Source organism: Rhinoraja longicauda, chromosome 10 (assembly GCF_053455715.1).
Source record: "Rhinoraja longicauda isolate Sanriku21f chromosome 10, sRhiLon1.1, whole genome shotgun sequence".
NCBI lineage: Eukaryota > Metazoa > Chordata > Chondrichthyes > Rajiformes > Arhynchobatidae > Rhinoraja > Rhinoraja longicauda.
The window spans coordinates 52,118,917-52,134,188 of record NC_135962.1 but is presented as its reverse complement, the minus strand read 5'-3'; the positions used below and the strand labels follow the sequence as shown (position 1 = coordinate 52,134,188).

The 15,272-nt window shown below is 45.6% G+C and overlaps 1 protein-coding gene across 2 annotated transcripts in view; it reads right to left on the bottom strand.

The window, feature by feature from the left end:
- Nucleotides 1-1,822: 1,822 nt before the first annotated feature.
- The window catches only part of tc2n (tandem C2 domains, nuclear), a 75,887-nt gene continuing 62,437 nt past the window's right edge, over nucleotides 1,823-15,272 (bottom strand). For both annotated transcript variants that reach the window (XM_078407221.1, XM_078407222.1), the window contains exons 12-13: nucleotides 11,692-11,900; nucleotides 1,823-2,783 (exon numbers count right to left, since the gene is read on the bottom strand). In XM_078407221.1, coding sequence (XP_078263347.1) covers nucleotides 2,676-2,783; nucleotides 11,692-11,900 — 317 coding nt within the window. In that variant the 3' untranslated portion in view covers nucleotides 1,823-2,675. The remainder of the gene's footprint in view (nucleotides 2,784-11,691; nucleotides 11,901-15,272) is intronic.

Below are 15,272 nucleotides of genomic sequence, written 5' to 3'. Positions count from 1 at the left end.
GTCTACCTTTAATCAGTTGTACATTGAATATAATGTTACTAGTGTGTGTTGGATAATGTTAAAGTAAAATAGTTTTTTTTTTGTCCTTTTGCAAAGCTGGAGAAGGAAGAGTTGTGATCATTGAATGAAATCTTCCCGTTAATGCGTACGATTGTTTTAATGCCCATCAACGTCGTTGATTTTTTAAACAGCTTTTTAATAAAATGATGTTTAAGGTCGTAGAAAGGTGTGATGAAGGTTGCCATGGAAATCTAAATGGAATTTCTCTCATGGTCACCATGGGATGAAGTGTACAGAAAGCACGGGTTAACTATTTAAATATTTTGTGCTCTTACGTAAGTGAAAGAATGAATACAATGTTAACAGGTCTGATGCAATAGAGATATAGAGACTTATTGAATGTGAATCGGAACAGATTGAAACTGAGTAGCGTGACATGTACCAGGAAATAAATATCCTGGAGGCTTGACAGATTAGATTACGTAGTTTTGGAGTGTTATCTTTATAAATGTTTTATCAGTTAGTCACGTTTTAAGCAGAGTGCCCTGTACAGTAAACTGTGCAAATAAAAATATCATGGGTCAAAGATAACCTTTTCACCCGTGTTATAAATTCACCCATCTCAATGTTAATGTGGTCATGGTTCCTATTTTAATTAGTGTCTGGATTTCGAGAACGTCAATGATTGGAAAGTACTTCAGTTCACCCTTGGGTCACGAGTTAAGGCCAATGGCCACCTCGACAAAGGTAAGGAGAAAGTTACATGCAGGTGCGGATGGAGAAGAGCCCGATGTACCAGCATCTAATCTTCTCACAGTGGCTGCTGCTTCCTTGGCCATCTCAAGTTGGAACTCACCCTGCCTCACCCACAGGCCCCATTCTCCAGAGCAACTGCACTCAGTAAGGTGGGGGTGGGGAAGAAGTGAGGACGAGGGGGTTAGTGCAGACAAAAACTTAGTTTTTACAAACTTTTGCTTTCATATCCAGGTCTCTTTTGGGTCCATGTCCTGAATTTACAAATGTCCATAAGTCAGTGGACACCCTGTCATTAACATCAAGAGAGGAGAAATAAATCGATAGTCGCAAGTAAAATTGAATTCAGCTTCTTGTGGTGGATGTGCACAGGTACAAAGCAGCACAAGTTCACACCGAGATGGTGCAACAGCAAAGCCCTCCCTCCCCCATCTAAGTGCATCAATTCAGTCTTCATTTATTAGCTGATTGCATCAGTAGCAGTTGCACAGTAGACATGAGGGGTGGTCAGGTCTCTGAGGTGTAAAAACTTGTGAAGTGCAAGTGCATGAACACCCAGTTACGTCAGCTTGTGCAAAAGCCAAGGAGGTCCAGTAACATTTTCTGAGCAGCAGCATCTTGAACTTAACACACACAGGTACACAAATAACAAATACAGAACCAATCCCCATCTCCCCTCCCCCCCCCTCCCCCCCCCCTTCCATCATGAGATTTCATCAAACCTAAAGGGGATGTTTAATGGGGGAGAGATGGGGGGAGATGGGGGAGAGATGGGGGCGAGATGGGAGAGAGATGGGCGAGATGGGGGGGGAGAAGGGGGAGAGATGGGGGCGAGATGGGGGGATGGGGAGAGGGGGGGGGAGATGGGGAGAGATGGGAGAGAGATGGGGGGATGGGGAGAGGGGGGAGATGGGGGGAGATGTGGGATGGGGGGAGGAGAAGAAAAAGCTTCAGAAAAGAAATGCATTCATCTCTACGTTACAATCATCAGGGTTTAAAGAAATTCATACAGCGATTACTTGTGGGATAATGGTTGTGACCAATTTGGAGTGTATAGGTGAAGTCATTACTGGTCTTCCCCAGATTCATAGCCAGGTTCCTGTCCTGATAACTGTCTGTAACCCAAGCCAGAAATGTGAATGCAAACCAAATTTGGAAATTATTTCTGCAGCCCCCACAAATCGTCACCCCTAGTCTCCCAAATATTTGTTCTCTGAGGAGGACCTGTACTTCATTTTCCATTAGGAGGGAATGTGTTGATATCTCAATGAACATGCGACATGTTATTGGTGCAAGACATCATCCTCATTTTTAATGTGGAGATACGTTTTATCCTTCATTAATAAATTTCAAGTTGTTGAACTCAAGAATACCAGGGTGACACGATAATGCCCAAGTTGTTCTGCTTAACAGTGAAAGCTCCAATTCAGGGCTTCTAACTCACGGTAAAATATGTATTTCTAAAGCCATAATTAATAATAAATACACATACTAACAGAGAAACTACAATAGTTCCCTCAAATGCACTGAACTTAATCAGATAATTATTGACGTGTTGTTAATCAATAGTCGATGACCATGAAACAAAAAAGACAAATCGCAAGTATTAAGACTTTGTGCATTAGTATGTGGAGCGCTATACAAACTAGTAAGATAGTTCCAAACCTCTAGAAAGCCATGATCCTAAATCCCTTGGAAGCCTTGATCCCAAATCCTAGGCAATTTCAAACAGGTCTGTGATATGCTCCAACTAGTTTTGTTTGCATTCCCTGCTTGTGCAAGTCCCTGGTTTACATAACAAGAAAGCAACATTGTCCTAATGTTTCCTGCGAATCTATTTACCAAAGACCCAATTCAAAGAGGGTAAATATTTCAGTTCCAGTCTGGCTAGGAAAGGCACAGTTCGACTCAGGGCAGCGGCTTCAGCTGAGGCTCAGATTGTGCCAGTTCATAACTAGTTTCTCTGGATTGGCGCTTGTATCTTTCCACTGCTCCAAAGCCATTCCTGTGCTGTCCCAGCCGATCACCACCTAAAAAAGAAAATAATTGAAAAGCAAATAAATCCCCGCTCAATTGACATCAAATTTTTTTTTTAAATTCCCTTTTAAAGTTTTCAGCAATCTGATCGACCACGATTCCAGACTGACATTGCTGTAATTTATCACTCCATTGGATAATTGTCAGCAATTTTTAACGGTAAATTCAGGGATTGGAAATGGAGAATTTGTCCATTTAGTGTGGAACCATCATGGAAGGTGGCAACAGCACCTTCTTCCTCAATTCCAAATGTCTACGAGAACCTCCATTTCAACTGAAGGGGTAGGTCGTGCAAACAGCTCCCCGATCTCCAGGTTTAAGACCAATCGGCAGAAGTTGGTATCCGAGTTACTTGTTAGTGACACTGAATGCTGATGGTGTCATCATTATCCCCCAAATCCATGCTAACATATGATGGGAGTGATGGAAGTGCTTAAAATGTTATTTTTCTGCTGTAAGAAGGGCACACTCTGACAAGATAGACCACTCGACCCTAAAAACCGTAGTATGTCATGACGCCATTTTACTAGGCAGGAACATTTAAAAAGAAAAATAACAAAAATCTGTGAATTGATAGATGAGATATATTCTGCATTTTTATGGTATCATCGCACATACTGTTCCCCCAAAACACAGATTACAATAGACAATAGACAATAGGTGCAGGAGGAGGCCATTTGGCCCTTCGAGCCAGCACCGCCATTCAATGTGATCATGGCTGATCATTCTCAATCAGTACCCCGTTCCTGCCTTCTCCCCATACCCCCTGTGAGAGGCATAACGGACGGTGGGTTTTGCCTACTAAAATGGCTCCTTTGCTTACTACACTTCAGTATAGATGATTTCGACGGAGTAGTCCATCTGGCTCTGCTCTATTATATTTGATACAAAGTGCTGGAGTAACTCAGCAGGTCAGGCAGCATCTCTAGAGAACATGGATCGGTGACGTTTCGGATAGAGATTCCTTCGGAAGGGTCTCGGCCAGAAATATCACCTGTCCTTGTTATCCAGAGATGCTGCCTGACCTGCAAGTGTTACTCCAGGACGGTGTACTTTTGTGTATTAGCCAAGTTCTGCAGTTCCTTGAATGACTAGAGTTGTGCAGCAATCAACTAAGGAGGTAATGCATTCCCCAAAGATCACTCTTCCCCTTTTAAGCACTGATCACTTGGGATCCATGTATCAGACTTATTCTTCACTTTATGAAGAAATGGACAGCAAGACACAATGGTGAAGTGCTGTGCAGTCCAACAACAATCCTTGTTATTTGGCACTTCCTTTAGTCAAAGATTATCTGAATGGTGGCCGATTAGGAAAAGGGGAGATGCAACGAGACCTGGGTGTCGTGGTACACCAGTCATTGAAAGTAGGTATGCAGGTGCAGCAGGCAGTGAAGAAAGCGAATGGTATGTTGGCATTCATAGCGAGGGGATTTGAGTATAGGAGCAGGGAGGTTCTGCTGCAGTTGTACAGGGCCTTGGTGAGACCACACCTGGAGTATTGCGTACAGTTTTGGTCTCCTAATCTGAGGAAAGACATTCTTGCCATAGAGGGAGTACAGAGAAGGTTCACCAGATTGATTCCTGGGATGGCAGGACTTTCATATGAAGAAAGACTGGATAGACTCGGCTTGTACTCGCTGGAATTTAGAAGATTGAGGGGGGATCTTATAGAAACTTACAAAATTCTTAAGGGGTTGGAGAGGCTAGATGCAGGAAGATTGTTCCTGATGTTGGGGAAGTCCAGAACAAAGGGTCACAGTTTAAGGATAAGGGGGAAGTCTTTTAGGACCGAGCTATATTTAAGAGGGAGTTAGATGTGGCCCTTGTGGCTAAAGGGATCAGGGGGTATGGAGAGAAGGCAGGTACAGGATACTGAGTTGGATGATCAGCCATGATCATATTGAATGGCGGTCCAGGCTCGAAGGGCCGAATGGCCTACTCCTGCACCTATTTTCTATGTTTCTATTACCCACTTCTATTTCGGTTGTAATGGTAACTGATGAGCCCTACGTGGAACAATATCCTTCCACCGATCGCAACAGGAGTCACCCAACTGATCCTTCTCAAAGTCTTTGGGGGACAATTCTTTAAATACCTTGGCTTTAAGGAATTGAGACTTGGGATTTAGCGCACAAAAAAGACAATTTGGGCCAACTGTTCTCAGCTGGCGTTTGTCATTCACACAAGGTTCGTCCTACCCCTTCCACTCACTGTATCAACAATCAATAAAGCAGCAGGCCAACATTGTGGCTGCACTGAGCCTGCACACCACCATTCAGACTGGAGCCCACACTGTGCGAAGGTCCCGACTTCGTTCCCGACTACGGGTGCCGTCTGTACTGAGTTTGTCCGTTCTCCCCGTGACCACATGGGTTTCCTCCGAGATCTTCGGTTTCCTCCCACACTCCAAAGACGTACAGGTTTGTAGGTTAGTTGGCTTGGTAAATGTAAAAAACGTCCCTAGTGGGTGTAGGATAGTGTTAATGTACGGCGATCGCTGGTCAGTGCGGACTCGGTGGGCCGAACTGTATCTCTATTTCCGCGCTGTATCTGAAACCTAAAGACATTTGGTCTCTGCTGCAGATAACAATTGGGGACATACAATGGCAACAATTATCCCCAGGACGTGAGGCGTACATGGAATGGCAGATCAATAAAGGGCGTTCTTCCCAATTGCTATTGCACTCATTGAGAACTGCAAGGAGCAGCAACACCATTCATGGCCTTCTTAGACCTCAAAGGTCTTTGACTCATTCAATCAAGGAGGACCGTGGAGCCTCCTTGTCAAATTTGGCTGCCTGGAAAAGAAATAGTCTCCATTTTACATCCTTTTCATGCTGGCATACAGGCTGTGATCCCAACCATTGGGCCCACAATCGATCCAATACTACTTTAAAAATGTAGGTTCAATAAGTGCTTTTTTCGCAACATTTTCGGTCACTAAGTGCTTCTCACAGCGATCTGTAAGTGCTTTTCGCAACAATGTAGCACCCTAAGTCCATCGCTAAGTGCTTTTCGGTAAGTGCTTTTCGCCGGCACGACAGGGGGGGGCTGGTAGGGAAAGGGGGGTGGGGGAGAGTAACGGTAGAGGCCCCAGTACACTGCTTTGCCCGGGGGCCCATAATGCTGTAAAAACGGCCCTGTCCTCCAAGTGCAATTTCAGCAATGTCTTGTACAGTTGTTAAACATTGCTCAAACTCCTGAACGCTTTGGTCTGTCTGATGAAGGCAACATGCCAAACATTCTCTTCTCCACCCTGTTTACCTGCGTCACCACTTTCAAGGGATTACGTATTCATATCTCTCTAGTTCTTTGTTCTACAATACTCTCCCTGGACCTGCCATTTACTGCTAATTTACAGGTCAAATGGGAAATTGTTAAGCACATATTGTCTCCAAAACCAAGGTCATCTAGCTACAATATGGAGACCTTGTCTTTGTGCATATTCAGCGGATAAATGCCAATTCAGCATCAACTCATTCATTGAGCTGTACACTATCCTTACGCTCATCTTCAAAACTAAAGACCCCCAAGTTAACTCAATCCCACTGCACAAAGCTGCCCCCCAACTATACTGGTAATCTGCACAATGTTATCCAATCCCCCAAAGCTTCTACGGAGACATCTCTCAATGAAAGGAGGAAACAATGACCAATTTCCCCAATATCTCTACTGTACCTGCACAGACTCAAACTATTTTTGCAGTAAGGTGATCAACAATTAAACTCAGTACAAAGCTCTTGACCCTTTTCACTGCAATCACCACTCTCTTGATTGTTTTAGACATGAACTGCAGCAGGCATCCCAGTGCTCTGGGCAATTTTCATCCAGAGAGTTGTGAATCTGTGGAATTCTCTGCCACAGAAGGCAGTGAAGGTCAATTCACTGGATGTTTTCAAGAGAGAGATAGATACAGCTCTTTGGGCTAATGGAATCAAGTCAGAACCTTTTCCCCCAGGATGAAAAGAAAAATCAAATGCTAGAGGGTATAGCTTTAAGGTGAGAGGGGGAAAGTTTAAAGGAGAGGTGCAAGTTTTTTTTTTAAACAGAGGGTGGTGAGTGCCTGGAACAGAGCTGCCAGGATGTGGCGGTAAAGGTATGACCGTGGCGTTTAAGAGACTTTTGGATAGAAATATGAATATGCAGGGAATGGAAATTGGTCTTGGCATCATGTCCAGCACAGACATTGTGGGCTGAAGGGCCGGTTCTTGTGCTGGACTGTTCTATGTCTGCTTGTTATCAGAGCCTAGATTGGCAACATCTGTCACAGGCATTGACAGTTGAGAAAAGGCAATGTTCCCCCCCAATTATTCAGTGATGCGTCAAGTTTCTCTTGCAACTGGAGTCAGACGTTTCACTTCAAGTTTTTATGGAGGTTGGAAGCATTCTGCTTTAACCGATGGAGGATTCCCACCACTGTGTGCAGTTTTGGTCTCCAAATTTGAGGAAGGATATTCTTGCTATTGAGGGCGTGCAGCGTAGGTTTACTAGGTTAATTCCCGGAATGGCAGGACTGTCATATGTTGAAAGACTGGAGCGACTAGGCTTGTATACACTGGAATTTAGAAGGATGAGAGGAGATCTTATCGAATAAGATTATTAAGGGGTTGGACACGTTAGAGGCAGGAAACATGTTCCCAATGTTGGGAGAGTCCAGAACAAGGGGCCACAGTTTAAGAATAAGGGGTAGGCCATTTAGAACTGAGATGAGGAAAAACCTTTTCAGTCAGAGAGTTGTGAATCTGTGGAATTCTCTGCCTCAGAAGGCAGTGGAGGCCAATTCTCTGAATGCCTTCAAGAGAGAGCTAGATGGAGCTCTTAAGGATAGCGGAGTCAGGGGGTATGGGGAGAAGGCAGGAACGGGGTACTGATTGAGAATGATCAGCCATGATCACATTGAATGGCGGTGCTGGCTCGAAGGGCCGAATGGCCTCCTCCTGCACCTATTGTCTATTGTCTATTGTCAGTCCTGGCACTGTGCCCAGTTTAAAGTTTGGAAGAAAGCCCTTTGCAAAAAGGGGGAGGTGCAGGGGTGGGGTGGGACTGTACCACAGGGCTGTGTTAGCAATATCCCTCCGCCTGCATGTCCTGAGCCAACGTCCTCGTTTCTGATCATCCCACCCCCTTTGTGTGCCTTTTCCCGATGTCCCAAAAGTCTAACCCACTGTGGTTAAACTAGAGATGGACACAAAATGCTGGCGTAACTCAGCGGGACAGGCAGCATCTCTGGAGAGAGGGAACGGGCGACGTTTCACGTCGAGACCCTTCTTCAGACAGGATCAGTTGTTAAAATTGACCTCTTAGTGGTGCAGTGGTAGAGTTGCTGCCTTACACCACTAGAGACCCGGGTTCGATCCTGACTACGGCTGTTTGTCTGTACGGAGTTTGTACGTTCTCCCTGTGACCTGCGTGGGTTTTCTCCAAGATCTTCAGTTTTCTCCCGCACTCCAAAGACACACAGGTCTGTAGGTTGATTGGCCCGGTATAAATGTAAATTGTCCCTAGTGTGTGTAGGATAGTTTTAATGTACGGGGATCGCTGGCTGGTGTGGACTCGGTGAGCCGAAGAGCCTATTTCCATGCTATATCTCTAATCTAAAAAACTAAATGACATCCCTTTTCCTGTCCCTCACCCCTCCCCTGGTAAAATAAGTCCTGTTCAAGTCTTTTGCTCCCCCCTTTTAATCTCTGATCCTCCAGATTTTGAGGCTTCAGCAATCAACCGAGCGATACATTTCTTGGTGCAATGTTCAGAGTTCTGAACCAATCCTGTAATTCAAGCCCTTGCAGGCTTATTTGGGTAGTAATCCGAGAGAGCTCGGCCCACAAAGACTTCTTTGACTTCCGAGAGGAGAAATTAGCTTTGGAAACCCAAGCACAAATAGTCCAACGTGTACCAGTGAAAGCGATATGGGTGACATTGGCCACTTTTCTGTGAGTGAGGATTTTTTTCTCAGTGGGGCACTTGACAGGGCTACCCGCCCATTTAATTGAAACCTTCATTAAAAAATATCTTTGTGGTGAAGCAAAAATGGCTGGAGGGAAAGTTATCATAGGAAAGTATTTCAATGACGACCTCAATCAACAAAGGGTGTAATTATTGCTGTGCAGAATGGAAACAATCAACTTGAAGCAAAACTGTTCCCACTAGAAATCGGGCGATTTGCCAATCATGGATCCCCGCCCTTTCAAGCTCATCGACAGAATTAACTTATTAGCTAATCACAACAAACACAATTCACGAATCATCAGGCAAAGAACACAGCCATAAATTTAACTTTCATCTTCCCCGAGCCCTCATCTGATGAGAGATTGGCGTGTCCGCATGTAGGAAATACATCGCGGGAGTTTAAAGCAGATGGGGCCCACATGTGCACATGCACCGACGGTATAACCAAGCAGCAAGATTGCAATTAAAGACAACCACAACTGGAAATAGGCCACCTTGAACCTCCATCGAGCCAGCACCCAAAGTCTCAGCTCCTACAAAGTTTGCGGCTTTGGAAAGCAAAACCTGATATTTAGTTTCAGTTTGGTGCAGTTTAGAGATACAGCGTGGAAACTGGCCCTTCGACCCACCGAGACCGCGCCAATCTGCGATCCCCGCACACTAACACCATCCTACACACTAGGGAAACTGTTACGTTTATACCAAGCCAATTAACTTACAAACCTGTACGTCTTTGGAGCATGGGAGGAAACCGAAGATCTCAGAGAAAACCCACGCAGGGTACAGGGAGAATGCACAAATTCCGTACAGATGGCACCCGTAGAACCCGGGTCTCTGGCGCTGTAAGGCAGTAGCTCTACCGCTGCGCCACCTCGCCACCCCATATAGATTTTATTTAAATCCATGGGTTGGCTTTAGGGTGACCGATTGTTGACTTATCCTGTAAATGGCTCGATTGTACTCATGTATTGCCTTTCCACTGACTGGTTAGCATGCAACAAAAGCTATCACTGTACCTCTGAACACGTGACAATAAACTAAACTGGCCATTTGTTAACCTCATTTTAGCAGCAACTGGCTACTCTTAGAGGCTGAGGTGTCATTTTGAAGTCAATGGTTTGGATTTTCTGCCCTTGGAAAGTTGCATTTATATTTATTTCATATTTTTCATTTTTTTTTCTCTTCATATTTCAGATACAGCGCGGAAACAGGCCTTTTCGGCCCACCAAGTCCGCACCGCCCAGCGATCCCCGCACATTAACACTATCCTATAGACACTAGGGACAATTTTTACATTTACCCAGTCAATTAACCTACATACCTGTACGTCTTTGGAGTGTGGGAGGAAACCGAAGATCTCGGAGAAAACCCACGCAGGTCACGGGGAGAACGTACAAACTCCGTACAGTACAGCACCCGTAGTCAGGATCGAACTTGAGTCTCCGGCGCTGCATTCGCTGTAAAGCAGCAACTCTACCGCTGCGCCACCGTGCAGATATTTATTGGGCGACATGTCATGGGTCAACTTGTCCAAGGCATCATACTCTGTAAAACTGGCCTTCAACCTTTATCCCCCAAGGGTGGAAATGTCCAACACTAGAGGACACAGCTATAAGGTGAGAGGGGGAATGTTTAATGGAGATGTGCGGGACAAGTTTATTTTTAGACACACAGAATAGCGGGGGCCTGGAACGCATTGCCAGGGGTGGTGGTAGAAGCAGATATGATAGTGGCATTTAAGAGGCTTTGAGAAAGGCACATGGAAGGACAATTTACATTGTCTATAACCCTACATTGCCACACGTCCTTGGAACGCGGGAAGAAACCAGAGCACCTGGATTAAACCTATGTGCTCACAGGAAGAACATATCACCTCCGTACAGACAGCACCCGCAGTCAGGATCAAACCCAGGTCTCTGGTGCTGTGAGGCAGCAACTCTACCTCTGATCATCTGTGCAACCCAAGGCCAAATTTAGGACAATAGACAATAGACAATAGGTGCAGGAGGAGGCCATTCGGCCCTTCGAGCCAGCACCGCCATTCAATGTGATCATGGCTGATCATTCTCAATCAGTACCCCGTTCCTGCCTTCTCCCCATACCCCCTGACTCCGCTATCCTTAAGAGCTCTATCTAGCTTAGCTCTCTCTTGAATGTATTCAGAGAACCGGCCTCCACTGCCCTCAGAGGCAGAGAATTCCACAGATTCACAACTCTCTGACTGAAAAAGTTTTTCCTCATCTCAGTTCTAAATGGCCTACCCCTTATTCTTAAACTGTGGCCCCTGGTTCTGGACTCCCCCAACATTGGGAACCTACTTGAAATAACTGTATTTGAGCTTCCATGTCATTGGAGCATGGAGCAGTACAGGAACAGACTCTTCAGCCCCACAACGTCTGTGTCCAAAGTGATGCCAAGTTAAATCAATCTCCTCTGCTTGCCAGATCCAATATCACACCATTCCCTGCATATCAACGCACCTATCTAAAAGCCTCTTAAACACCACCATACCTGTTTCTAGGACCAATACCCCTCCCCCTCCCCACTCCGCATGTCCCAGCCACCCAATGCTCTCTGTAAAAAAAATTGCTCTGCGCATTCTGTTAACTTTCACTCTTCTGACCTTACAACTTTGTCCTCAAATGTTTGACATTTCCAGCCTGGGAAAAGGTTGTGACTGTCTACTCCATCTGTGCCTCTCACGATTTTACACTCTTCCATCAGGTCTCCCCTCAACCTCCAATGCTCCAGAGCAAACAGTCCATGTCTGTCCAATCTCTCCCGATAGGCAATACCTTCTAATCCAGGCTGGATTCCAGTAAATCTCGTCTGCACCTTCTCTAAAGCCTCGACATCCTACCTGTAAAGGGGGCGACCAGAACTGTACACAATACTCCAGCTGCAGCCCAACTGTAGATGTTCCCAGCTGTGTAGAAGCAGTAGGACTTACCTGGCCCAAGTGGTGCTTTCTCCTGACTGAGCTCTTGCTGTAGAGTTTCAGGGTGAAGCTGACTCTGTGGAGATGGAGCTCATTTTGAACGACAGAGAACAGGAATGTTTCTCCCCACTTCACCTGGCCGTTCACTGACTTCAGAGGGCGCGTCTTCTTTTTGTCAAACAGTCCGTCCCTGGTCTCCATCATTATCTTCACGTAGAATGCTGCATGGGGAAAGCACATACTTAGAAAGGTACAAATCCCCCCCTCCTCAGGGAGCTGTGGAAGCAGGAACGTTAAATAAATTTAAAACGGAAATAGATTGTCTTTTAATAGACAAGGGAATTAGGGGTTACGGGGAGCGGGCAGGGAAGTGGACATGAGCTATTGTTAGTATAGTAAGACCTGAGTAATCTCCTGGACAAGTTTCGATCGCCTAGCTTGGGGTCGGAGAGGAATTTCCCGGATTTATTTCCTCAAATTGGCCTGGGTTTTTATCCGGTTTTTCGCCTCTCCCAGGAGGTCACACGGTTCTTTTGGGTGGGAAGAAGGGCGATAGTGGGAAGGGGGTTGGGGTGGGATCAGCCATGATTGTATTGAATGGCGGAGCGGGCTCGAGGGGCCGGTTGGCCTACTCCTGCTCCTATTTTCTTGTGTTCTTGTGTTCTGCCTTTTCCAACACTACACAGAATCCTGCACCCACACTGGCTCTGAACTGCGTGGACTTCATTGTGATTCTGGTGAACCCCAAAGAAAACGTCAATTCCCAGCATTGAGAAGGTACAATCAAGCTACTTAAATCAGTGCCATCTTGGTTAACTATTTTTTTAGTATAGATTCGGGATGCAGCATAGAAACAGGCCTTTCGGCCCAGGGGCATTTGATTGGAAAGAGGGGATCAAATGCCCAAGTTTCCTGATGCCAAGCTGGCAGTAATGTGGAGGAAGAAACTGCAGATTCTGGTTTAAACTGAAGCTAGACTCAAAATGCTGGAGTAACTCAGCGGGACACGCAGCATCTCTGGAGCGAAGGAAAGGGTGACATTTTGGGTCGAGACCCTTCTTCAGACTGAGAGTCAGGGGAAAGGGAAACGAGAGATATAGACGGTGATGTCGTGCGATATAGAACAAATGATTGAAAGATATGCAAAAAAGTAACGATGATAAAGGATACAGGCCATCGTTAGCTGTTTGCTAGGTGAGAACGAGAAGCTGGTGCAACTTGGGTGGGGGGGGGGGGGGGGAGGAATGGAGAGAGAGGAAATGCAGGGGTTACTTGAGTTATAGAAATCAAACTCATACCACTGGGTTGTAAGCTGCCCAAGCGAAATATGAGGATGCTGTTCCTCCAGTTTGTGTTTAGCCTCACTAACAATGGAGGAGGCCTAGATGTGAAGAGGATGCAGAGGGGCCCGGAGATGATGATAGGCATCCATGGATGATAATAAACACTGGCTGCATCTGTAATCCATCATGTAGGCGATGAACTACAATAGACTATTATTATTATTATTATTATTATAATTATTATTTACAGTGTTCTATGTTTACACATTCTGTCGTGCTGCAGCAAGTAAGAATTTCATTGTTCTATCTGAGACATGCAACAATAAAACACTCTTGACTTTTGTACAGGTCTGGTCACTCTCCCCAAGAAAGGCAAACGAATGATAATAAATTCATGCTGGAGGCCACGGCAGATACAATGCAGTGTGCAAAATGAGAGGTCATCCACTTCGACAGAAAGATAATAGAAAAGGCCGAAAATGCTTGAAGCGGTGGCAGGTTGAATGTTGTGCTGTTCAGATTATTTGCTTGCACACCGATTGTTGATAGTCAACATTCAGATATTAGGAAGGCATACACTATGTTGACCGTTACTCTTGTACTCAAATCTTCCTGCAGTAGAGACACTCTGCCCTTGAGTGACTGCATCTGGAATCCATCATGTATAGGCCTGGCCACTCTGCCCAAAGCGGGCAACTGAGCAGTTCTCTCACCAGCTAGAGTGCAGTCCTGACCTCCCATCTATCTCATTGGAGACCTTTAGACTATCTTTAAATCGGACGTCAATGTATGTCCTGCGCTAAATGTTGGGCCCTTTATCTGTGTGTGGCTTGATTGTATCCACATATAGTCTTTTATTTGACTGGTTAGCATGCAAACAAAAGCTTTTCACTGTACCTCGGCACTTGTGACAATAAACCAAACAAAAACCAGAGGGAATCTTGCAAAGGTTCTCCAGACTGCTACCTGCAATGAATGGTAGATTTGTCACTCCAGGAGAGCTTGGAAGACTGAGGGCTACCTTTTTTTCTTTTTTTTTTTAAATACAAAAAGGATGCTGGGTGCATGGAATGAGCTGCAGGACGAGGTAGTATCACAATGCTTAAGAAACATTTCGCCAGGTATATGGAAAGGACAGGTTTAGAGGGACACAAAATGCTGGAGTAACTCAGCGGGTCAGGCAGCATCTCTGGAGAGAAGGAATGGGTGAAGTTTCGGGTCGAGACCCTCCTTCAGAGCCTTCTTTCCAGAGATGCCGCCTGACCCGCTGAGTTACTCCAGCATTTTGTGTCTTCCTTCGATTTAAACCAGCATCTGCAGTTTTTTTCCCCCTACAGTTTTAGAGGGATATGGGCCAAACGCAGGCAGGTAGAACTAGTGTAGATGGGGGGATAGGTTGGTTGGCGTGCGTAAATTGGGCTGAAGGGCCTGTTTCCATGCTGCACGACTCTGTGACGCCATTAGACCAAGAGGCACAGGAGCAGAATGGGACAATTCGGCATGAGTCTACTGCATCTTTCATTCAAATGTACAGGAATATGTGGAAATCGCATTAAATATAAAAACAATCTTAAGGGGTTGGAGAGGCTAGATGCGGGAAGATTGTTCCCGATGTTGGGGGAGTGCAGAACCAGGGGTCACAGCTTAAGGATAAGGGGGAAGTCTTTTAGGACCGAGATGAGAAAACATTTCTACACACAGAGAGTGGTGAGTCTGCAGAATTCTCTGCCACAGAAGGTAGTTGAGGCCAGTTCATTGGCTATATTTAAGAGGGAGTTAGTTGTGGCCCTTTTTGCTAAAGGGATCAGGGGGTATGGAGAGAAGGCAGGTACAGGCTACTGAGCTGGATGATCAGCCATGATCATATTGAATGGCGGTGCAGGCTCGAAGGGCCGAATGGCCTACTCCTGCACCTATTTTCTATGTTTCTATGTTTCTATGTTTCTATGCAGAGTGGGTGCAGATCGTGGCTGGGGCAGGGGCAGGCAAGAGACTGAAAAGCTGGGATGGTCTTTCAGGGGAGAGTGGAGAAGAAATGTCTTCACCTAAATGGGGGTGGATATTTTTAGTGGAATACATGTTCCCCAAGTGTATTGCTATGTTTAAGCTTTGCAGGCGATCAATCCTCCTAATCCCTCGCAGCTCTGTCACCTCCCGGATCCCACATTCATTTCATTAATCCTTCCTCATTCTGGCGTGATGTGTAACATTGCACTCAAGGCCCTTTTGCCATCAAGGTGAATGGGTCCCCTCCCTGTGGCCTCACCCACTAATTTGTCTCCAAAACTAGGCATGCCTGAAATTCTCTCC